Source organism: Crinia signifera, chromosome 11 (assembly GCF_055691185.1).
Source record: "Crinia signifera chromosome 11, ASM5569118v1, whole genome shotgun sequence".
In the NCBI taxonomy this organism is placed as follows: Eukaryota; Metazoa; Chordata; class Amphibia; order Anura; family Myobatrachidae; genus Crinia; species Crinia signifera.
In genome coordinates, this window is record NC_139227.1 from 83,724,900 (window position 1) to 83,747,267 (window position 22,368).

At 45.5% G+C, this 22,368-nt stretch overlaps 1 protein-coding gene across 1 annotated transcript in view; it reads right to left on the reverse strand.

The window, feature by feature from the left end:
* The window catches only part of LOC146045080 (uncharacterized), a 127,494-nt gene that overhangs the window by 44,860 nt on the left and 60,266 nt on the right, over positions 1-22,368 (reverse strand). The window contains exons 21-28 of the mRNA XM_083163764.1: positions 19,815-20,064; positions 13,948-14,000; positions 13,757-13,863; positions 9,846-9,997; positions 9,310-9,451; positions 7,217-7,327; positions 6,173-6,358; positions 3,286-3,525 (exon numbers count right to left, since the gene is read on the reverse strand). Of these exons, the coding sequence (XP_083019890.1) occupies positions 3,286-3,525; positions 6,173-6,358; positions 7,217-7,327; positions 9,310-9,451; positions 9,846-9,997; positions 13,757-13,863; positions 13,948-14,000; positions 19,815-20,064 (1,241 nt within the window). The remainder of the gene's footprint in view (positions 1-3,285; positions 3,526-6,172; positions 6,359-7,216; positions 7,328-9,309; positions 9,452-9,845; positions 9,998-13,756; positions 13,864-13,947; positions 14,001-19,814; positions 20,065-22,368) is intronic.

Consider the following 22,368-nt stretch of genomic DNA (forward strand, 5'->3'; position numbering starts at 1 on the left):
TTTCGGGATTTACAATCCCAAAAATACAACAATTCGTAGTCCTAAAGATGGAACATTCGTATTTGTATTTACAAATACGAATGTCTACACCATCGATAGGATACGACAGAAATCACCATTCAAAAGAATGGTGGTTTCTGATTTACTAAGCAGCCGTATGGATAATACGGCTGCGTAGTGGTGTAAAACACCCACGCAAATACGACAGGAAAATAGAACACCATTTTCCTGTCGTATTTGCTTTAAGCCTGCACGGATCAGTCAGATCCGTGCAGGCTTCAGTGTAAAAAAATAGAAAAAAAATTAAATAGAAAAAAAAAAACGGCGTGGGGTCCCCCCCACAGCCGAAACCAGCACCAGGCTGACAGAGCCTGGAGCCGGTAATTAAAAATCAGGGAACCCGACAAATAGGGGTTCCCTGATTTTTAACAACCAGCCCCAGGCTCCTGCTCTGGGGCTGGTTCCCAAAATACGGGGGACAAAATGAGTAGGGGTCCCCGTATTTTAAGAACCAGCCCCAGGCAAAACCAGCCAGCAGGGTAATGCCACAGCCGGGGGGAGACTTTTTATGCAAGTCCCCCCGGCCAAAGCATTAACCCTACCGACCAGTCAGCCTGGCCAGGGGCCCTAGGGGAGTGGGGACCCCCCCAATAAAGGGGTCCCCCCCCTCCAGGACTTACCTGACCAGGCTGAAGCCTGGTGCTGTCCTCGATGCCCCTGGGCGGTGGGCATCGAGCTGATTATGGTGTAAAAAAAAAGATGAAACTATTGTTTTTTACTGTGGCACTACAAGTGCCAGCAAGCCTCCCCAGGAAGCTGGGACTTGGAGAACCACAAGTCCCAGCCTGCTGGGCATTAAAGGGCCCGCTGGGTCTTGTAGTGCCACAGTAAAAAAAATAGTTAAATAAAACACACTGACACCCATTTTAAATAAAAGTTTAATACACACATTACATACATACTGATACTTACCTTTCTTGATCCCGTAGGTAGCCCTGGTCCTGATGTCCTGTGTCGTCCTCCAGGTCCATGTCGGCTGTCTGCGTCGTCCTCCAGGTCCATGTCGACGGTCCGTGTCGTCCTCCAGGTCCATGGCGGTGTCCGGGTCCGAAGAAATCCATGTTGGAGCTGTGGAAGGAAATCCTACTCACCTGGTCCTGCGCTGAAGAAGTCTTCTCTTGATCCGACGTAATCCAGGTAATGTTGAAGCTGTCGCCGGTCCCCGCTGTCTCCGCTGTCTCTGCATCGCGCTGAGGAGAGATGCTGAGATGTTTCATATTCGGCGCCTCTCCTCAGACTGAATTCTATTGGCCGCCTAGCAGGCCAATCAGGAGCCGAGAAAGTCGGCTCCTGATTGGCCTGCTAGGCGGCCAATAGAATTCAGTCTGAGGAGAGGCGCCGAATATGAAACATCTCAGCATCTCTCCTCAGCGCGATGCAGAGACAGCGGAGACAGCGGGGACCGGCGACAGCTTCAACATTACCTGGATTACGTCGGATCAAGAGAAGACTTCTTCAGCGCAGGACCAGGTGAGTAGGATTTCCTTCCACAGCTCCAACATGGATTTCTTCGGACCCGGACACCGCCATGGACCTGGAGGACGACACGGACCGTCGACATGGACCTGGAGGACGACGCAGACAGCCGACATGGACCTGGAGGACGACACAGGACATCAGGACCAGGGCTACCTACGGGATCAAGAAAGGTAAGTATCAGTATGTATGTAATGTGTGTATTAAACTTTTATTTAAAATGGGTGTCAGTGTGTTTTATTTAACTATTTTTTTTACTGTGGCACTACAAGACCCAGCGGGCCCTTTAATGCCCAGCAGGCTGGGACTTGTGGTTCTCCAAGTCCCAGCTTCCTGGGGAGGCTTGCTGGCACTTGTAGTGCCACAGTAAAAAACAATAGTTTCATCTTTTTTTTTACACCATAATCAGCTCGATGCCCACCGCCCAGGGGCATCGAGGACAGCACCAGGCTTCAGCCTGGTCAGGTAAGTCCTGGAGGGGGGGGACCCCTTTATTGGGGGGGTCCCCACTCCCCTAGGGCCCCTGGCCAGGCTGACTGGTCGGTAGGGTTAATGCTTTGGCCGGGGGGACTTGCATAAAAAGTCTCCCCCCGGCTGTGGCATTACCCTGCTGGCTGGTTTTGCCTGGGGCTGGTTCTTAAAATACGGGGGACCCCTACTCATTTTGTCCCCCGTATTTTGGGAACCAGCCCCAGAGCAGGAGCCTGGGGCTGGTTGTTAAAAATCAGGGAACCCCTATTTGTCGGGTTCCCTGATTTTTAATTACCGGCTCCAGGCTCTGTCTGCCTGGTGCTGGTTTCGGCTGTGGGGGGGACCCCACGCCGTTTTTTTTTTTTAATTTATTTAATTTTTTTTTACACATTGCAGCCTGCACGGATCTGACTGATCCGTGCAGACTGCCTACAAATAATTCGTATTAGCAGCCGTATATACGGCCACTAATACGAATTACTACGACATCGGTGGGTTACAAAGCAGTCGTATATGACTGCTTTGTAAATCCCCCTCCGGAACACGACTTTGCATACGACTGAAACAGTCGTATGCAGTCGTAGGGAAAATACTAATACGAAAAACTAGGTTTTTCATATTAGTAAATTTCCCCCTTTATGAGACGAGTGCGCATAGACTAAAGGGATTCAGAATTCTTCTCCCATTTGAAAAGACATTTTGTGAACCCAAGTTCCACTGTACAGCAGGCTTGCCTAGCCTCCCAGAATGGCCGGTAGGCTCCCGAAAAATTAGGTCCCCCTCCTGCCCCCAACCCCCCCCCCCCCGGGACCCGCTAGAAAGAAGTGCTGAAATTTGAGGGTCTGCGGGAGGGGGCGGGACTGAAATGAAGCAAATCGAGTAATTTTGCATCATCTAAGCCCCATCCCCTACTTGCGGACCCACGAATCGCGCCGTTTACATGGATTGGGGGCAGCACTGTCCCAGCCCCCCCATGCAATGAGCTGCTTTCCCCCCAGCGACTCCACAGCGATGAAAGCGATCATCGCTGTCCATACTTGCTGGGCATAATTGCCCAGTGTGTATGGACCTTAAGACAACTGAATTGAGGCCAGCGCTGAAGTGTGCGATGCATATGGAATGCATATGCAGTCATTCGATAAATCGCTCCATTTGGGAATATGCTGATTAGCGACCCATGCTGAATATATCTTCTAACATGCTTTTTTGGATAAAATAATGCTAAAATGGGAAAAAAAGATATATTGTATGGATTGCTGTTACCCCCTCGACTCTTACCAGCTTATGGCAGGCCTCAAAGATGTTCGTTCTAATGATTTGACACCCCACTTCAGCCCAGCTCTTCCGCTGTGGACTTAGTGCACATGCATCTGCAATAGTGCGGGCAGCCATGCATGTCGGTCTGTCTTTCCAGGAGTTGATGAACTCGAGCTGAGTGGAGGCCACATACTTGCTTCTGGTTTCAAAGTCATCCTTCATGTTTCCATTATAGTTGCCACAAAGGCCGCATACTGATTCCTGGATGAGCAGAAATTGGGGTCAATGCCATACTGAACAAGAAGTCACAATTACGGGGTGCATTTAATAAGATGGGAGTTTTATTGAAGATGGGATGTTGCCCATAGCAATCAATCAAGTTCTTATTTATTTAGCACATACTAGAACAGTGGTAGGCAACTGGCGGACCGGGGTCCATCTCCGGACCACAAAGGACAGAGTTTGGACCGCTGGTCCCAGGAATGCATTGCGGCGGGTGCGGGTATGTAGCTGTGCTGAGTCCGCATTAATGTTTACAGTACTTTAATGTCCTCTCTCCTCTCCCGCTCCCTTCCCCATCCTGTTGCAAGCTCCAAGAGGCTGAGCCATACTGTAAGCAGCCAACCAGTATGCGCTGTGGTTGCCAGGTGACAGCTGGAGGCTCTGCCCCAGATGTCTGAGTGCAGGCTGCTCTGCCGCGGCGCTGCCTAAGAAGCGCCCCAGACAAGTGGGGTCACGGAGTGTGATAGCTGTCGGGGCTGGAGAAGCTGCTGCTGTGACCGGTGACTGCCTCCCTAAGGAAGGCCTCCGCAGCAGCCCTTCATACCTGGGAACTGGAAGCAGGGCACAAACGGCCGGTACTAGCCGGAGCGCAAGAGCAGGCAGTGGGAGAAGGTGTTCTGCTTGCACCGAACAACAAAGTACACACAGGAGCTCCGGTTCCCTTCACCCGGGCAGCATGGGGCTGCCTGCAAACGGGGAACACGTATTTGCTGTAGAGAGCATCGAGAAAAAGTTATCCAAAAGGTAAGTGATCGGACCGCCGGCGTGCTGCCCCCTCTGCTGAATAGAAATATTCGGACTCCATTAAAAATTACTTGCCTACCCCTGTTCTAGAAGATAATAAATAGCATCTGATTGGTTGCCATGGGCAACTTCCCATCTTCATTGGAATTCCCATCTTAGTATATTTACCCCTTAGTGTCAAGCAACATTCCTTATTGTAGGTATTCCCAGGGCCGGTGCAAGGCACCGGAGCGCCCCAGGCGAGTCGGGCTGGGGGCGCCCCGGTGCCGGGGGGGGGGTGTGTGTGTGTGTGTGAGGTGTGGGGTGGTACCTGTCCTACCGGCGCTGTCTATTTCAATCTGGCGGCGGAGGCAGCGGGAGTCCCTGCAGTCTATTAAAAATAACGAGCGCTATCCGCCGGGCTATGCGGAAGCGCTTCTAGTGTGAAAACTCTGGCAGCACGCTGATTGGCTGAGATCAGCGTGCGCCGTGCTGCCAGAGTTTTCACACTAGAAGCGCTTCCGCATAGCCCGGCGGATAGCGCTCGTGATTTTTAATAGACTGCAGGGACCCCCGCTGCCTCCGCCGCCAGATTGAAATAGACAGCGCCTAGGTTTGCCTAGTGGTGGCGCCGGCCCTGGGTATTCCAATACTCTATACCACAGGTTCTCAAACTCGGTCCTCAGGACCCCACACAGTGCATGTTTTGCTTGTCTCCTCACAGAGGGCGGGATGTATTAATATACATCGCCGCCCCTCGCCGCCCAGCCGCCGCGATGCTACCGCATATGTACTAACATGTGGCTAGCATCGGGGTGTGGTGACGGAGACCCCCGCGATACCTGTAATGTGGTGTATGGGGGTCTCCGTCACATCTCAGCGGCTGTCAGTGTCCCCGGCGTCTCCTCCTCCCCCCTGCAGCCGGATGTCCTCCCGGCTGTGACACCTGCTGGGGTAGGAGGAGATCGATGGAGGACGGGAGGGGGGGGGTCGCGCGGGCAGCAGGCGGCGATAGAAGCCCATAGGCTGAAAATCTTTATTTGGTAATTAAACTGCAGTCTAGCAAAAAATGTGACACAGTCTAAGGGACGATGGGGAGCATCAATGCAGTGTTACTGGGGCGTTGACTCGCCATTGCGGGGGCGAGGTCTGGACAGCGCAGGCATAGACGGACTGTTTCCAGGGCGCTATTTGACATCCCATTCAGCGACCAGAAACATGGCTGCCCTGCTCATGGCTATACAGCACTGCTGTACAGCCAGAGGGCTACCGTTAAGATGTGAGCGCTTTGCTCTGTAGCGAAGTGCTCGCATTATAGCGATGCAAGTGTAAATTTTTGCAGTCGCAAAGGTCAGCTTTGCCCTCTGCTCGGCATGTAGAAGGGGAGAACACACGTTTCATTTCTGAAAAGTCTAAACTGGTCATCTGGTTATAGCTTCATTAAATAGTCATAAGCTGTTAGAATCTCAAAAATCATACATTTCTGGCTATGGGTTCTTAAACACATTTTACCCAGGGGAGGCTCCAGAGGGGAGCTGCAGCACAGTTGGAAATTCAAATAAGGGAGACACACCCACTGCCACCAACTGCCATTCCAAACGGACTCACTGGAAGTGGGTGTGGCTTTCCTATTTGAATTTTGGTCTGTGCTTCAGCCCCACCCCTGGAGCCGCCACTGATTTTACCCAAATAATTTCCAGCTCTAATCACCTGTGCAATAGTTGCTATTTTATCATTGCATTTATTTATTTTTTACCAAACAAACTGGTTATAGAAGGATGAGATCTAGATTTGTTACTTAAGGTTTATGTGAGCGATGGTTTCCAAAAGCTAAGCATTCCATTACTGCGGCAGCATTTTGTCTTAATATAAAAAAAACAAAATGCCAGTCAGACTTGCTTACCTCGCCCAGCTTTAAAATCTTGATCATCAAATTCATATTCTTGTTCCAGAGGAGCGAGATGTAGAACTTATCAGGGATTGTGAACTCAAACATGGTGAAGAGGGTGTTGTTCTGTACTCGCATATCCAGGCTGGGTGTATACTGGGAAACAGTGTACTGCTCATCAAACATCTTCAGCTCTGTATTCTGTCAGACAGACACGGTATATATTAAAATAAGAATCAGAAAGATATAGGAATGTATTCTTTTAAACTTTGCATATGGCCCTCATTCAGCATGAATTGTATATGCTAAGCTGCTTGTTCCTTAGCCATGCAAATGCTGACAGTGCTTCCATGCCCTGGTAAAAACAGTATCATTTGGAGCAGGCGGTGGGTGGGACACCCGCTCAGAGAGAGAGGACAGACTGCCGCTGCAGCTGCCTCTCTCCCCAGCTCAGCACACAGCACTGAGCAACATGTGCTGAGCTGGGGAGAGAGGCTGTGCTGCAGCGGCAGCCTGTCATCACTCTCCCATTGCCTGGCTTTCTGCAACAGGGCCTGGGTATAAAGTACCCGCTGCCCACCTCCTCTTGGCTCCACTGGGAGTAGCATGCCACCTCATGTCTGCATTTGAGACTGCTATAACCGTGATGCGATCTCAGTTCGGGATGAGATTGCATTTCGGTTTTAATCGCAAACTGAGATTGCATCACGGTTTTAGTTGTCGCAAATGCAGACAGGAGGCGGCATGCTACTCCTCCTGCATTTGCTTGCTAAAGATCACACATACTAAGCAGATGAGTTTGCATTTCTGAGATGCAATCGTAGGATTCACTCTGCTCATTCACTCATTTCTAGCATGTGCACAGTTTCCTGATAATCATGAAACTGTCGGTTGGATCACTTATGGTATCCATCCTGAATTACCCCCTATGTTCTTAGTGGACTTTTATGCGTTTAGCAGTGGTATATAATATTAATATCTATTAACTGTTAAAACATTGTTGAAAAAATGATTACATGTCCATGACCTGAAATACCAGTGTGCTGTTACTATCCTCACCCCAATGGTGACTGTGATGGTCCGAGAACAGGTTATTCCTGTAGTTCCACAGATGACATTCTCTGTAACTATATTAAATGATGCCATTGAAGAGTTCAAGCCGCATCCATCCTGAGACAAAAGGGGGAAGGGAAAACTAATTAGTTATGTTATACACTGCATGTGATTAATAGTCAGCACTGTATGTGATTATTAGTCAGCACTGCATGTGATTAATAGTCAGTACTGTGCATGTGATTAATAGTCAGTACTGTGCATGTGATTAATAGCCAGCACTGCGTGTGATTAATAGTCAGCACTGCATGTGATTAATAACCAGCACTGCATGTGATAATTAGTCAGCACTGCATGTGATTAATAGTCAGTACTGTGCATGTGATTAATAGCCAGCACTGCATGTGATTAATAGTCAGCACTGCATGTGATTAATAGTCAGCACTGCATGTGATTAATAGTCAATACTGCATGTGATTAATAGTCAGTACTGTGCATGTGATTAATAGCCAGCACTGCATGTGATTAATAACCAGCACTGCATGTGATTAATAGCCAGCACTGCATGTGATTAATAACCAGCACTGCATGAGATTAATAACCAGCAGTGCATGTGATTAATAGCCAGTACAGCATGTGATTAATTGTCAGCACTGCATGTGATAAATAGTCAGTACTGCATGTGATTAATAGCCAACACGGCATGTGATTAATAGCCAGCACTGCATGTGATTAATAGACAGCACTGCATGTGATTAATAGTCAGCACTGCATGTGAATTATAGCCAACACGGCATGTGATTAATAGCCAGCACTGCATGTTATTAATAGCCAGCACTGCATGTGATTAATAGCCAGCACTGCATGTGATTAATAGCCAGCACTGCATGTGATTAATAACCAGCACTGCATGTGATTAATAGCCAGCACTGCATGTGATCAATAAAGTAGAACTCAACTGCATATGATTCATAAGAATGTCAGCACGGCAGGCAGTGCTGAATTGATGCTAGAGGAGGGACCGGGTAATGAAGGTGTGAAAACCACTGCCGATAACATTGATTCTGCTCCAGACCCCCCCACCACTATCACTATTATGCCCATTAGGGAGTAGAAGTAGAGAGAGAGAGAGAAAGAGAGAGAGATAGATAGAGAGAGATGTATCAGGGAGAGACAGAGAGCAAAAGATTGTTAGGGAGAGAGAGAGGGGAGCAAGAGATTGAGAGAGACAGGGTGTTAAGCATGAAGTAAAAGGGAGGGGGAGTGAGCAGGAGAGAGGCCAGGAGTCAGGGATAAAGATATGTACTGTATCACTAGAACTATTATATCGTTTTCAACTCCTTGTTGACGCAGAGGCGTAACTCTGGGAGGCAATGGAGTCATCTACCACTGGGCTCCTGCTCCCAAGGGGGCACCTCTCCTCCTCTTCGAGTTTGAATCAGTTAATTGAAAGCCACCGATATCGCTTCTGTGGCTGACTTCCACTCCTAACATCATTTTTGCAAGTGTCACACCCTGTATTAGAACCCATGACCTATCTCACAGCAGACACCTTACTGATTGAGCTATTTACGGGCACCAATATTTATCTTGCCTCTGGGCAACTGGGACGAACATACACCACGAACTAGATGGCTCTGGCCCTCATTCATATGTGAATGGAATTTCAAAGCCTCTTGTAACTTTTGTAAGCATCCAATCTGAAGGCATAAAATGCAATAGACCTCTCCATAAAAGAGACATCTCCTGCTTGTAGCCGCGATCCCAGCTCTGACATTGCTAGCTGGTATCAAACATCACGACCAATGGTTACAAGTTTTACACAGATGACCAGCTAAGTAAGCCTCAGATTATGCAGTTGGCCTACGGAAGTAGGTGACAAGCAGACCCTTGGCTTTTCCAGAAAGTGGCAGTGACATACCCCCCATTTCCAGGAATGCAGGCATACCCTCGGTGAAGCCTGGGGCTATGCCCGGCACCCCTGGGCTGGATCATGTTGTGAGGTATTTACAAAGTAATATACACCTCCGTTCCACATGGCCCCATGTCGTAAGTGCCCCGGGCCCCTACAAGGCTGAATACACAGTGTATCTACTTACCGTCACTAGAGTGTACTCACAGTCCCCATCAAACAAATACTGTTGTCCATCAAAGGTTTTAATATGGCTCTCCCCATACATCATACAGGTGGAGGCACAGTTTGGTTTCTCTTGGCATTGCCAGTGGCCTCCGCTGCAGGTGCTGAAGACAAAAAGTAGGTCATTGTGCATTGGGAAACTAATGTAGGGACATACACCTGTACACCTGTAACCGTATGTTCCTATGTAGGTGCCCTAGCCAACCTAACAGAGCAAGTACCAGAACAACTTTCTGCAATTTGTCTCCTAGACCAGTGGTCCTCCACCACGGTCCTCACGGCACACCTACAGTCCAGGTTTTATGGCTGTTAAGGCTTACGCACAGGTGACTTAATTTGTATCTCAGTCAGCTTGATTATCCCACCTGTGAATAAGCAGGGATAGCCATAAAACCTTGATTGTGTACCTTGAGGACCGCGGTTGAGGACCACTGACCTAAACCTAGGCTGCATTGTCATTATTATTAAACATGTAATGCTGTATAATGTTTCTCTTACCAGCTTTGGCATTCGCTATACATGGATTCTCCACTTCTATAGATGGTGCCTCCATATTCACAGGAGCATTCACTTTCTGGCACACAGCTGCCATCGAGATCCTCATATGTGCCGTCTGGACAAACACATCCAGACTCACACTTTGTGGGCACCTATAAGTGAGCGTAAGTTCAAAAAGTGATTCTTGTTTAAGGATTGTAAGATTCTTTCTACATATATACAGTATATTAATGACGTGTATGCCTACCAGTGACATGCGGTGAGGTAAATGGCTGACAAGGAGCCCGATGTTTCATGTGGGAATTATATAGATACAGCAGGACATACAGCTGAAAATGTGTTGAGTTTTGATCAGAGATGCACGGAACAGGGGGACAGAGGAGTCAGTGCCTCATCTGTCACAGACATTTTTTTACTAAAGAGTTTTTTCTAAAAATAATGTACAGTATATACATCTGCAAAGATGTGTTCGTGACTTCAGACTTGTGCTTTAATTGTGTTATGTCTAGTTCTGTGTACCCTGTACTGTTCTAGTGTGTTCTATATGTACGGTGCTGGCTGGTGCAATCACCACGTGGCGCCGCTGAATGGCTGCCTGGGTGCTGCACAGCTCGGTAAATATTTTCCCCATGTCCGTGTCCCTTTATTAGAATGCATCTAGTGCATACCTGTACATGTGATGTATATGTGTGATGTATATCTGTACTGCCATTGTTACTTGTTCCTTGTACTGATAACCCTTTGTATTACAGTATGTGCATTCTTATTTTTGATGTCTGTAAAGCGCCTCGAGTCCTGTTGAAGAAAGTGCGCTGTATAAATAAAACTTACTTACTAACTTACTATATATAGATCGATCTAGACAAACAATGGGGGCACTGGACTTGCTTGAAGAAGCTTTTTAATTACATACAGATCAACATTGACAACGTGTGACAGTGGGCATAGTTCCTATGACCTATGCCCACTGTCACATGTTGTCAATGTTGATCTGTATGTAATTAAAAAGCTTCTTCAAGCCAGTCCAGTGAGTGCCACCATTGTTTGTCTACATATATTTGGAAGGACCTGGATTTCCGGGACTTTTGATCTCTCTTTGGCACCCCGGCAGATGTGCTGAATTTAGGAGAGTGCTGTCCTTACAACATGGATATATATATATATATATATATATATATATATATATATATATCTAGAAAAGTTTTGAAAACAGGCGCTTCATAGTGCAATAAGCCTTTTTTAAAAATTTGTATTTATTAGGTGAAAATAATGAACAGATAGGGATAGGGTAAACGTACCAAAATGAGCGGTATCAACAACCGCAGTACATAAAACATATAAACAAAGTGCAGGGCACCAGAGATACGGAGCCGGTGTACACTCACTGCTCCTTTCTTAGTAGTGACTAGCGACGTCACTACTAAGAAAGGAGCAGTGAGTGTACACCGGCTCCGTATCTCTGGTGCCCTGCACTTTGTTTATATGTTTTATGTACTGCGGTTGTTGATACCGCTCATTTTGGTACGTTTACCCTATCCCTATCTGTTCATTATTTTCACCTAATAAATACAAATGTTTAAAAAAGGCTTATTGCACTATGAAGCGCCTGTTTTCAAAACTTTTCTAGATTCTCTACCTGTTTGGACCCAGGAACACACCGGTTCGGTGGAAAACAGTGCTGCCGGATCCTAAAAGATCTGAGTGCTACAATTACCGATTGGATATATCTATTGGACATTATCCAGTGGACTGTGACTACACAGACTTTGGGACGGTATTTCCCTTACCCTTAAGGGACATTATTTTTTCTATTTTTGCGCATCGTTATCTGTGTGTGATATATATATATATATATATATATATATATATCTCTAGAACAAAAAGAACGGGCGCTCCATGGTGCAGTTATCACAAGTAAAAAGGGTTTTTATTTTTAAGAACAATCCACCACAAATGGTCCGGGTAACGTACCAAGAATGGCGGTCTAACACACCGCAGAAATATTTGCATAAGAAATGGTGTAAAACACCTTGTTACCACTGTTGGAGCGGTCACTCACGCCTGGGCTCACAGTCTGAGTCACGCTAGGCCACGTCCCTACGCGTTTCGTCACCTGGACTTCGTCAGAGGGCTCTTATATATATATATATATATATATATATATATATATATATATATATATATATCCAATTCTTAGGGTGGCACTCACTTCAATAAAGTCAACTCAAACAAGGAGTAGTTGGCAACGTTTCGGAGTCTGTTTATTTTCACTCCGTCATCAGGACACACAATACAATTAAACAGTAGAAAATGTATACATACCCAACCGCCAGTGCACGAGGACGCCCGGGACACGCAGACGTCGGCGGCGTGGTTCACTGACGTCATCATCCAAGATAATTTCAATGTATCTATTATTATGATGTTGTAACTGTTTTTCGTTTACGATACGTAGAATGTTCCTGTAGTATGCAGCAACACACTGATGCGATCATGTTAATCTTTTAATGTTTTTGTTTTGGTGAGGTTACCTTGGTGACTCAGCGTAGGGTGTAAATGGAGCACTGATGCGTCTCCAACTCTTTGTTTATGACAAGTTGTCATGACAACGGGTCTTGGATGATGACGTCCGTGAACCACGCCACCGACATCTGCGTGTCCCGCGTGTCCTCGTGCACTGGGGGTCGGGTATGTATAAATTTTCTACTGTTACATTGTATTGTGTGTTCTGATGACTGAGTGAAAATAAACAGACTCCGAAACGTTAACAACTACTCCTTGTTTGAGTCGACTTTATTGAAGTGAGTTCCGCCCTAAGAATTGGAATTATTTGGAATCCTGTGAATCGGGTGACCAGGGGAAGGCAAAACTGAGGTTGTATATGTGGAGGTGTGCTGGCCTTACAAGTGACTATATATATATATATATATATATATATATATATATATACATACACTGTATATAATGTTCTGTGTATGTTTTCTTATCACTTTTATAGTCAAAACTCTGCAGCATACCAGAATATGACAGGAGAGGTTCCTACCCTACCTCACCTTGCTTCACCTCAGCATAAATCACTGATGCATACATAGAAATGTGTGTGTATACAATATACATAATGCACATGGCCGCCAAGAAAGAGGGATGAGGGGTGGGGATGGGTACTATTTACCCAGGCCTGGTGGAGGTGGCCAGCGGGGGCCCCGGTCTGCCACCCCCCTCCCTCCTGGGCAGCAACAGAGCTGGACAGCACTTGGAGAGTGATAAACAACCAGCCAATCAGCTCCTACCTGTCATTTTTCAAACCCAGCCCGTAACATCGCACTTAGGAGCTGAGTGGCTGGCTGTTTATCAATCTCCATTTTATCACTTTTTGAAGCTTAATACATCTGGCCTACAGGGCAGCAAGGATGCAGCAAAGACTATTTTGCTATTCTTAGAGGTTTGCCTGTTTTTTTTATATGCACCAAGCTCCGGAAATGATCGAAACAGTCTGGAACTTGGATGCGGTAGGCAATGCCATCTTCTTAAATCATCAAGTCCTTCTATTGCAAAGGCCTGCTCTTACTGGGAGATTTGTCCTTTTGTGATTATCTTCAAGCATACTGTACAACGTTAATAATTGCTGTTAGGCAAAATGTAATGGATTATGCAAAAAGTGTAAATGAATGATAATTAACTAAAATATATGAATTGCTTAAATACTGTATATCCATGATTAAAAACTGAAATATTTATCTTTTACATACTGTGAATGTTTATGGCAGCACGTGTCCAGTTGCAGTAGGTGTGGGCAGAGTACTGTTAGCCCCTCAGGTGACATGCGACTAGACACCCACCTCTGTGGTATCTTAAAAATGTTATGTACAGTAGCATGTTATTATGTACAGTAGCACTTAGATGGAACTTACACAGCGGACGCCAGTAGCGAGAATCTGACATGTGGGCGCACAGGCAGCTCCATACTTATCAGATAAGGAGTCACATGTTTTCATGACTTTTGGCGCTAAGCAAGTTTCTTAGGAAGAAAGAAACAGAGAGATAAAGCAAATGACATAACACATAGCAGTAATACAGAACAGCACTGGGAGTAGGCTGGTACCTGCAAAATCTGCTTGTCTTCCAATGCAGCTGAGCCTTCCACTGACACAATAACTGCAAAATAAACATGAAGTAATGACGTAACGTTACTATAACCCTGCTATAGCTACACACTTATATACACTAATGCTCATTATGAGGTGAGGCTAGTATGAAGCGCAGCCAGTTTGTCTAGTGTAACGGCAGAATCCTGCTGCACGTGCTCAGTGCAGAGGCTGCAGATACTGTACATGGCTGCAGGCGGATTTGCAGGAATCTGACAGTTGAGGAAAAGAAGTAGGAACATATATTACAGGCATGTTTGTGTAATTGTGAACAAATGGATGTACATACTGTATATTAAGGTGAGAGTGCATGAAGGCAGATACAGTATTAATGATTATGACTGATGACAGATGCTACATGTACTTAACGCATACCTCCCAATATCTGTGTCTCCCTAATCGGGACAATCGTGCGGCTATGACCTATGGAAAGAGGCCATGGCCTCGCGGGATGTCATGTCCACAGGTCACGCCCCCATTTTTTCACCTCTCTGCATCGCTGAATAGAAGAGCACAGCATCTATTCCCTTCAGGCTGGGGGGACTCCCAACTCCCCCCCCCCCCCTTCCCCACCGTGGGACACTGGCAGCTCCGGGTGGGATGCGGGAATGTCCCCTTGGACGTTCCCGTGGAAAGCGGGACAGTTGGGAGGTATGCCTAACCACTTCAGCATATTTATGTAAGGGGTGTGGCATAGGGCTCCAACAGAGGGAATCCCCGCAGTCAGTATCCAGACAGTGCTCCGACAGGGGGGCGAGCGCAACGAAGCCCCTTGCGGGCTCGCTGCGCTCTCCACAATGTGGGTCCGGTGGCTCACTATACTCGCCACAGCTTATGTTCTCCCTCTATGGGGGTCGTGGACCCCCACAAGGGAGAATAGCCCCTGTGTGTCGGGATCCCCCCTGTTAGAACACCGGCAGTCGGGATCCCGACACCGTGATACTGGCTGTCGGGATCCCCACTGTTGGAACATCATCCGGCACCCTATGTAAATATTCAGCGGTAAGCGGAGTTTTGTAAAGCGCTGCATTGTGGGGTTTTTCCTGCAGCCGCTGGCTTTTTGCTATTCAGCTGAAGAGAGATAAAGTATGAATTCTGTGATTTCTACAGTGACTGCGAAGTCACAGCATCTTGTTTTCCCGCACCCCCAGAGCAAGTCTGATTTTTCCTTAAAACCTTATTTTTAGGAAAAAATACTTGTCTTGGCAGGGGATACGGGCATTAGGTCCACCACTGAAGGTCGACACAAGCATTAGGTCGACGGTCAAAAGGTCAACATGCTATTTTCATGTTTTTTTCTGAGCCGACATGTGCCGACAGGTTGTATTTCATGCACTACCATCCACTACTGGTGGGAGAATAAAACAGTGTGCCGAGCTTAACAAGCGGACACGGTACGCTTAGATGGTGTCCATGTTGACATTCGGGGGTAAAACCATGAAAAACTCATGTCAACCTTTCCATTGTCGACCTCATGCTTTTGTTGCCCTTCCGACCCTGTCTACCTCAGCCATGTCGACCTATTTCAGGTGTCAACCTTCAGTGGTCGACCTAATACATGTTGGCCTAAATTGGGTCAACCCATTGACCCATACCCCTTTGGCACCCCCCCCCCCTCCTCCTTATGAATAGGTTTCCAATTAGCCTAATTATTGGCTCATAAATACTCAACTTCCAAAGAAGTGTCTTCATCCTCCAGATCCTAAGGGGCTGGTCTCCTACAGCAGAGGAGTGTGTAAATGTGTGCAAGTCAACCCCCCCCACACACACCCTAGACACCCCCATGTGTGTTAGGAGACAGCAACAGGGAGAACTGTATCTCCCAGCAACCACCTCCCCTCCAAGCAGCAATCTCCCCTCCCAGAATCCTCCTCCACAGTGGAAAGAAGGAGAAGAGATGACCGGGAGCCACGGGAACTACCGGACTGACACTGTACCTATAGGTATATCCATTCTTTTTATTTTTCACCTGCAAGGATTTTGGATGAAAAAGCACCTGATAGGATTCTCCGCAGAGTGCATGCACTAAAGTGCTGTTGGGACCAAGATGTACAGTATCAGAAATGTTATGAAAAAGTGATCTGTGGTGACTGAGAGGTGACAAGTTGTGCCTGCAAAAATGGTTCTTTCAGTGAGTGTTATGAGAGTGTTGTGAGCGGGTCAAAGCAGCAGGTGGCTGTGTTTACAGGCGCACAGGCATAGGAGGCCATAGTCTGTCAGAGAAGATGCACCTGCCATGTGGCTGATGCAGGTTTAGATGGTGGCATATAACCATATAACTATTGGTACTACAGTGGGCGCAGGCACTTAATGTAGGCCGCATAAATGTCCTTGCAAATTCGCCTGCATTGTGTTTCTGCCTCCAATTCACAATTATGTCCACAATGTTTTTGTGTATATGTTTTAGCAATTTTATATTTATGTCATGTACACAAGTTGTACCCAAGGAGAATACATGTATAAGTGCATGTGATGCAGGCCTGACCTAAGCGGGGAACATACTAGTATCTTGCGATCTGTGCAGCTTAGCCAATGGGATTACAAATGCTATAAGAATGTGCTGCTTTTGAGCATAAATGACATTCAATATGTGTCCAACAGTTTCAACTAAAATGTTCTTCTCTTCTACAGTATACTGTAACTTCATCATGTGAATATGTGGTGCTCTATGCAAACCTGGCTGAAGAGGATGTACTGTAGGTATGTATGTAAGTATGATGTCTGATATTATCACATAGTTACCTACCCTCCTGCATTTTGCAGGAGACTCCCTAAAATAGCAGCAATCTCCCTCTCTCCCTCATTAGTCTAGCAATCTCCCTCATTTCACCTATCTGACATTATGTAACTGTTACATTTTTTGGAAAAAAATGAATGGGAGATAGATACATTTATATTGAATCATAAGCGCCATTTCCCAGCATTGGTGATAAAATACAATGATCCCACAATGAAGGCTAAATGCATTTCTTGTGGCTATTTATATGGAACAATTCCTGACACATATCAGTGACTTTTCTTTAGCAAGTATAGTAATTCTCACTAACTGCTTTGGGGCACGTTTACATTTGTATATAAATCATTTAAAAAGATTCCTCTCAGATATAGAAGTGCACACCCACGCTTCTAGGTGCCACATTCACATCTCTTTTCACAATCTCTCCATACATGGAACTAGACACGCCCTTTGGGTGGAGCATGACACGCCCCCTCAATGGAGCACTGTGTAAAATTCTACTGCCAACAGTAATCTCCCTGAAAGTAGTTTTCAAAAGTAGGCAAGTATGTTTTATCATCATAGACATAGCATAACATTCTAATTCAACATGCATATTTTGAGGGACTATGGCAGGCATGTCCAAATTATGGCCCTCCAGCTATTGTGAAACTACGTCCCATCATGCCTTGCCACAGTTTTGCTATTAGGGAATGCTAAACTATGGCAAGGCATGGTGGGATGTGTAGTTTCACAACAGCTGGAGGGCCACAGTTTGGACATGCCTGGACTATGGGGTCAGTTAGGATAACTGTTGGGAAAAGTAACTAATTTCACCCATATAAACAATCATTTTTTTTGGTTTCTTATGGTCCATACACACTGTGTGATTTTTGCCCAGCGTCTATGGACAGCGATAATGGGGAAAATCTCTGGGCTGAATATCGCTCAATGCATACACCAGGCATTCCCAACCACGGTCCTCAAGGCACACCAACAGTGCAGGTTTTAGTGATATCCAGGCTTCAGCACAGATGGTTTAATCAGAATCACTCAGGTACTAATGAAGTCACCTGTGCTCAAGCCTGGATATCTACAAAACCTGCACTGCTGGTGTGCCTTGAGGACTGTGGTTGGGAATGCCTGGCATACACACTGAGCGATTTTTGCCTGTCCTAGCGATTTTCCTGGGCAGTGGACAACTTTACAAAACAGGACGCTATGGAAAACCGTCCACTCCATTGCTCATCTGCTGTTAATACCAGCAGATAAACGTCAGTGGCCGGCGATGATGCGGGAGTCTGCATCATTGCTCACTGATCATCGCTGGCCCGTACACACTGGGTGACTTTTGAGCTGAAAGCAGCTCAAACGAAAAAAGTGGGCTGCTTTCAGCTCAAAATCCCTCAGTATCTATATTTGGGCCTTTACACCATAATCTTTGTTTGGATTTTCAAGTATCTGCTTACATCTGTGATGATGATAGCGTGGCAGATCTAAACAGGCTGAGATTTTTTAAGGAGGACAGAAAAGAGTGCCTTTTCTTGGTGCACCTAGAGAAATAATACTTAGTAAAACATCACTTTTATTGAGTTCATTTAAAATAGTTGCGAAGATATAAAAAGGACTGGACAACACATAAGACAACAAAGTGATTTTTAAAAAGGATAAGAATCCTCACCTAGCGGGACCCCACTACCCGTTATCACCGTTATTATTTATAATAGATATGGTGTGGCACGGAAGACTTGTTTATATTACCAAAGTCATGTAATGTGGATAAGTCAGGTTTGTAACTTTATCATATACAATGTATCACAATAGTCCTGAGGCTCACTTAGTGCAGCCACCAGCACGCGCTTGAACACGGATGTGATGCCGTTTCAGCGCTGCTGTTAGGCTTGCTGGAGCCAGTAGTTCCACAACCTGCGTTCCAACCGCAGAGCTGAGTCTGAGGTGTGCCTGTGTGCACTCCCTCGCTCATGTGGATCTAGAACAGGCAGGGACACACACGGCTCTGGCGCCAGAGACCGTGTCAGTGTACTGATTGGGGACCGTGTCCAACGGAAACCCCAATGTAGCCAACAACAAATATATATACAGTTTGTAAGTGGGGAGGGGAAAGTGGGGTATTAGACACACTAGGTGTGTAGTTAGTCGAGCGTACGCTTTCGCAAAAAAGTCCTGAGGAAGCTTTTTTGCGAAAGCGTACGCTCGACTAACTACACACCTAGTGTGTCTAATACCCCAATTTCCCCTCCCCACTTACAAACTGTATATATATTTGTTGTTGGCTACATTGGGGTTTCCGTTGGACACGGTCCCCAATCAGTACACTGACACGGTCTCTGGCGCCAGAGCCGTGTGTGTCCCTGCCTGTTCTAGATCCACATGAGCGAGGGAGTGCACACAGGCACACCTCAGACTCAGCTCTGCGGTTGGAACGCAGGTTGTGGAACTACTGGCTCCAGCAAGCCTAACAGCAGCGCTGAAACGGCATCACATCCGTGTTCAAGCGCGTGCTGGTGGCTGCACTAAGTGAGCCTCAGGACTATTGTGATACATTGTATATGATAAAGTTACAAACCTGACTTATCCACATTACATGACTTTGGTAATATAAACAAGTCTTCCGTGCCACACCATATCTATTATAAATAATAACGGTGATAACGGGTAGTGGGGTCCCGCTAGGTGAGGATTCTTATCCTTTTTAAAAATCACTTTGTTGTCTTATGTGTTGTCCAGTCCTTTTTATATCTTCGCAAATATTTTAAATGAACTCAATAAAAGTGATGTTTTACTAAGTATTATTTCTCTAGGTGCACCAAGAAAAGGCACTCTTTTCTGTCCTCCTTAAAATATCCTGTCTGTGCCTCTGGTAGCACACCCTCGCATTTACATATATTCAATTAATCAATTATGCTATGAGGGTCCACCCATTTGTTACAATAAATCTACCTCTGTGCGACTGACAAACCTTTCTCTAAACGTTCTTACACAGGCTGAGAACCATGTGAGAGATGATTGTTAACAGCTGGGATACAGAAGATTAACCATCACTGAATTAGGTTTCGTGAGCGTTGTCATGATTATACTACTTCTTACCAAGTAAGCCCATTGAAGAGTGTTTGTTCATTTGGCATGATGAGAGTATCTTCATTCAAGTAGCAGGGACAGTGTGACTTGGGTACACACTGCTCTTTGTCATCCAAGTAATAACCCAGAGGGCAATTACAACCTTCAACTGGGATGTCATTAGGGTAACACTCCAGTTCCACATTGGAGAGAGACAGACAGGTTCGGCCACAGGCACTGGTGTCGTAACTGTAGGTCTGATTACCGCTGCATTCAATAGCTGAGAAGGGAAATTATAATAAACCTTAAACTAGATGTTTAAAATGTGCTTCACTTGATAGAAATATAGATTTTATACAGTTTTACTTTTCAAACCCACTTAATGTCTCTTTCCTAAGCGGTCTTCTGTTGTGTCTGTTGTGTTGTAGAACGGCCAGCAGATGGCGCTGTTGTACTGAGCACTACAGCAGTCTAATATGCCCATAGTCCCCACTGTTGTCAGAAATGAGAGCACTTGGGGGGATATTTGTCCAATCTTGGATGTTGATAGAATGTGATAAATATGCTCACATCCAAAATGCAAATGCTTTGCAAGGATGTATCAATTATCTCTGATTGGGGAGAGCTCGTGAGAAAGCTCTATTCCTGTAAATCCTGTCAATGCATTTCTTCACAAAAAATACTCTACGTAGGCCACCTCCGTAGGCTACCTCCACTAACTCTGCTTGCTGCCAGGACTGGTGATCGGTGATACAGGAGCCAGGGCAGCTGCTAATCTCATCCCGTGCTCCTCTGTGACCTCTGGTCATAAACCTACGCTCCTGGAATGGCCAGGAGGGTCACGAAAATCAGGTCCCCCTCCTGGTATCCCAGAAGGGTGGACAAGCCTCCTGCATTTAGCGGGTCCTCTGCATTAGCTCTCCAATCCTTCCCTCTGCCGGTCAAATACTGGCATTCGCTGTTCTTGGGGGAGGGAGTGGGGCTAAATTATGCAAATTAAGTAATTTAGTATCACCCCCTCCCAGAAGAGCCGTGAATCATGGCATTTACATGAATGGGGTGGGGCTTAATGAGCTCCGCCCCCAGAAAAGCTGCAGAGTGTTTGCTGTTCGGGTTTCTCCCTGGAGGAGACACTTTAAGTAGGCAAGTATGCCCCTGGTGCTGTAAAGTGAGATGCCATCTTCACAGCATCACTTTACTGCACCATGGGTCACAGCAATAGCACAGCGATAAGATGACCAGCTGCCCTCACCGGATAACTGACCACTGATTCTTGGGTGCAGGTACACATACACACTAGATGATATATTGTTAACAATATGAATGATAACGATATATCCGATCATCCAGTGTGTATGCTCAATACTGTTAAAGATGCTTGCGCCCATAAATCGCTAGTGATATCCTCTGTTGTTTGTACATGCAAAACAATGCTGACTGTAGTATCAAAGTCTGCATGTTTAATTGGGGGCTGGGTGACGTCCCTGAACGGGAGCTCTACGTTAACGATATTGCTTGTGGATCATATCATCTAGTGTGTATGGGGCTTCAGCAGTATTTTTCTCTTGTTGTTTTTTTTAACACACTAATCAGACTATGCTCTATCAGACACGCATGACATGAACCAGCAGGCAGATAAGGCTGTGCAGTGAACCAGTGGGAAGCCCTTATAATGCTATCTGAAGATAATGTTATTATCACAGGGCCCCTTGAATATTTTTTTTAAATATTTTAATATTTTCATTTTATTTCATTCAGGCAGATTGTAATGGGAAAGGTGATCTGATTTGTAAAAATAAATTACATTTAAGAGCTTGGAGAAAAAATTCCCTTCAATTTCCCATTAGGACATTCAGGTGATACTAAAATAATGTGAAAAAGGAGTAAAAACACCACTTTTCTCATTATTTTAGTAAATATAATTTTGATAAATATGCTAACTGGAGATAACAAACATACTTTACGTGCAGACAGTATTTTCGCTGTAAGCAAAAAATGAATAAATGCATTTGCACCCAATGGTTTGCAACATAGAGCAAAACTATTCCTGTTATTCCTTTTATTAATTTTCTTTTACATTTTTTTTTCAATTGGAGTAAATGCTTATCAGTGACGCAAGTCACAATAAGTATGTTACAATGACACATTTAATATATACCTAATAATAATAATAATAATAATAGTAATAATAACATTGATATTAAATAAATACTAACGTTTCTAGTTTGCAATATCTTATGTAGAAAGGCCCAGGATACAGTATCTAATGATTTTTGGTTGTCTATACTACAGGTTCTCATGACCCCACGCAGTGCATGTTTTATGTAGACCAGTGGTTCCCAAACTGTGTGCCGTGGTACCCTGGGGTGCCTCGGGACAGTTGCAGGGGTGCCCTGGGTCAGTGGTTCAGGACCAATTCTAATTATTTATGGTCAATTTGATATGAAAAAACAATAAATACAGGGTAGACGGCGCAAAAGGGATACTATGGATACTTGTTATGATAAAAAATTAGTACAATTTTTATTTAATTATAAATTTCATATATTAATTAGTGAAAGCACCGGCCGGTGGGATTTACATA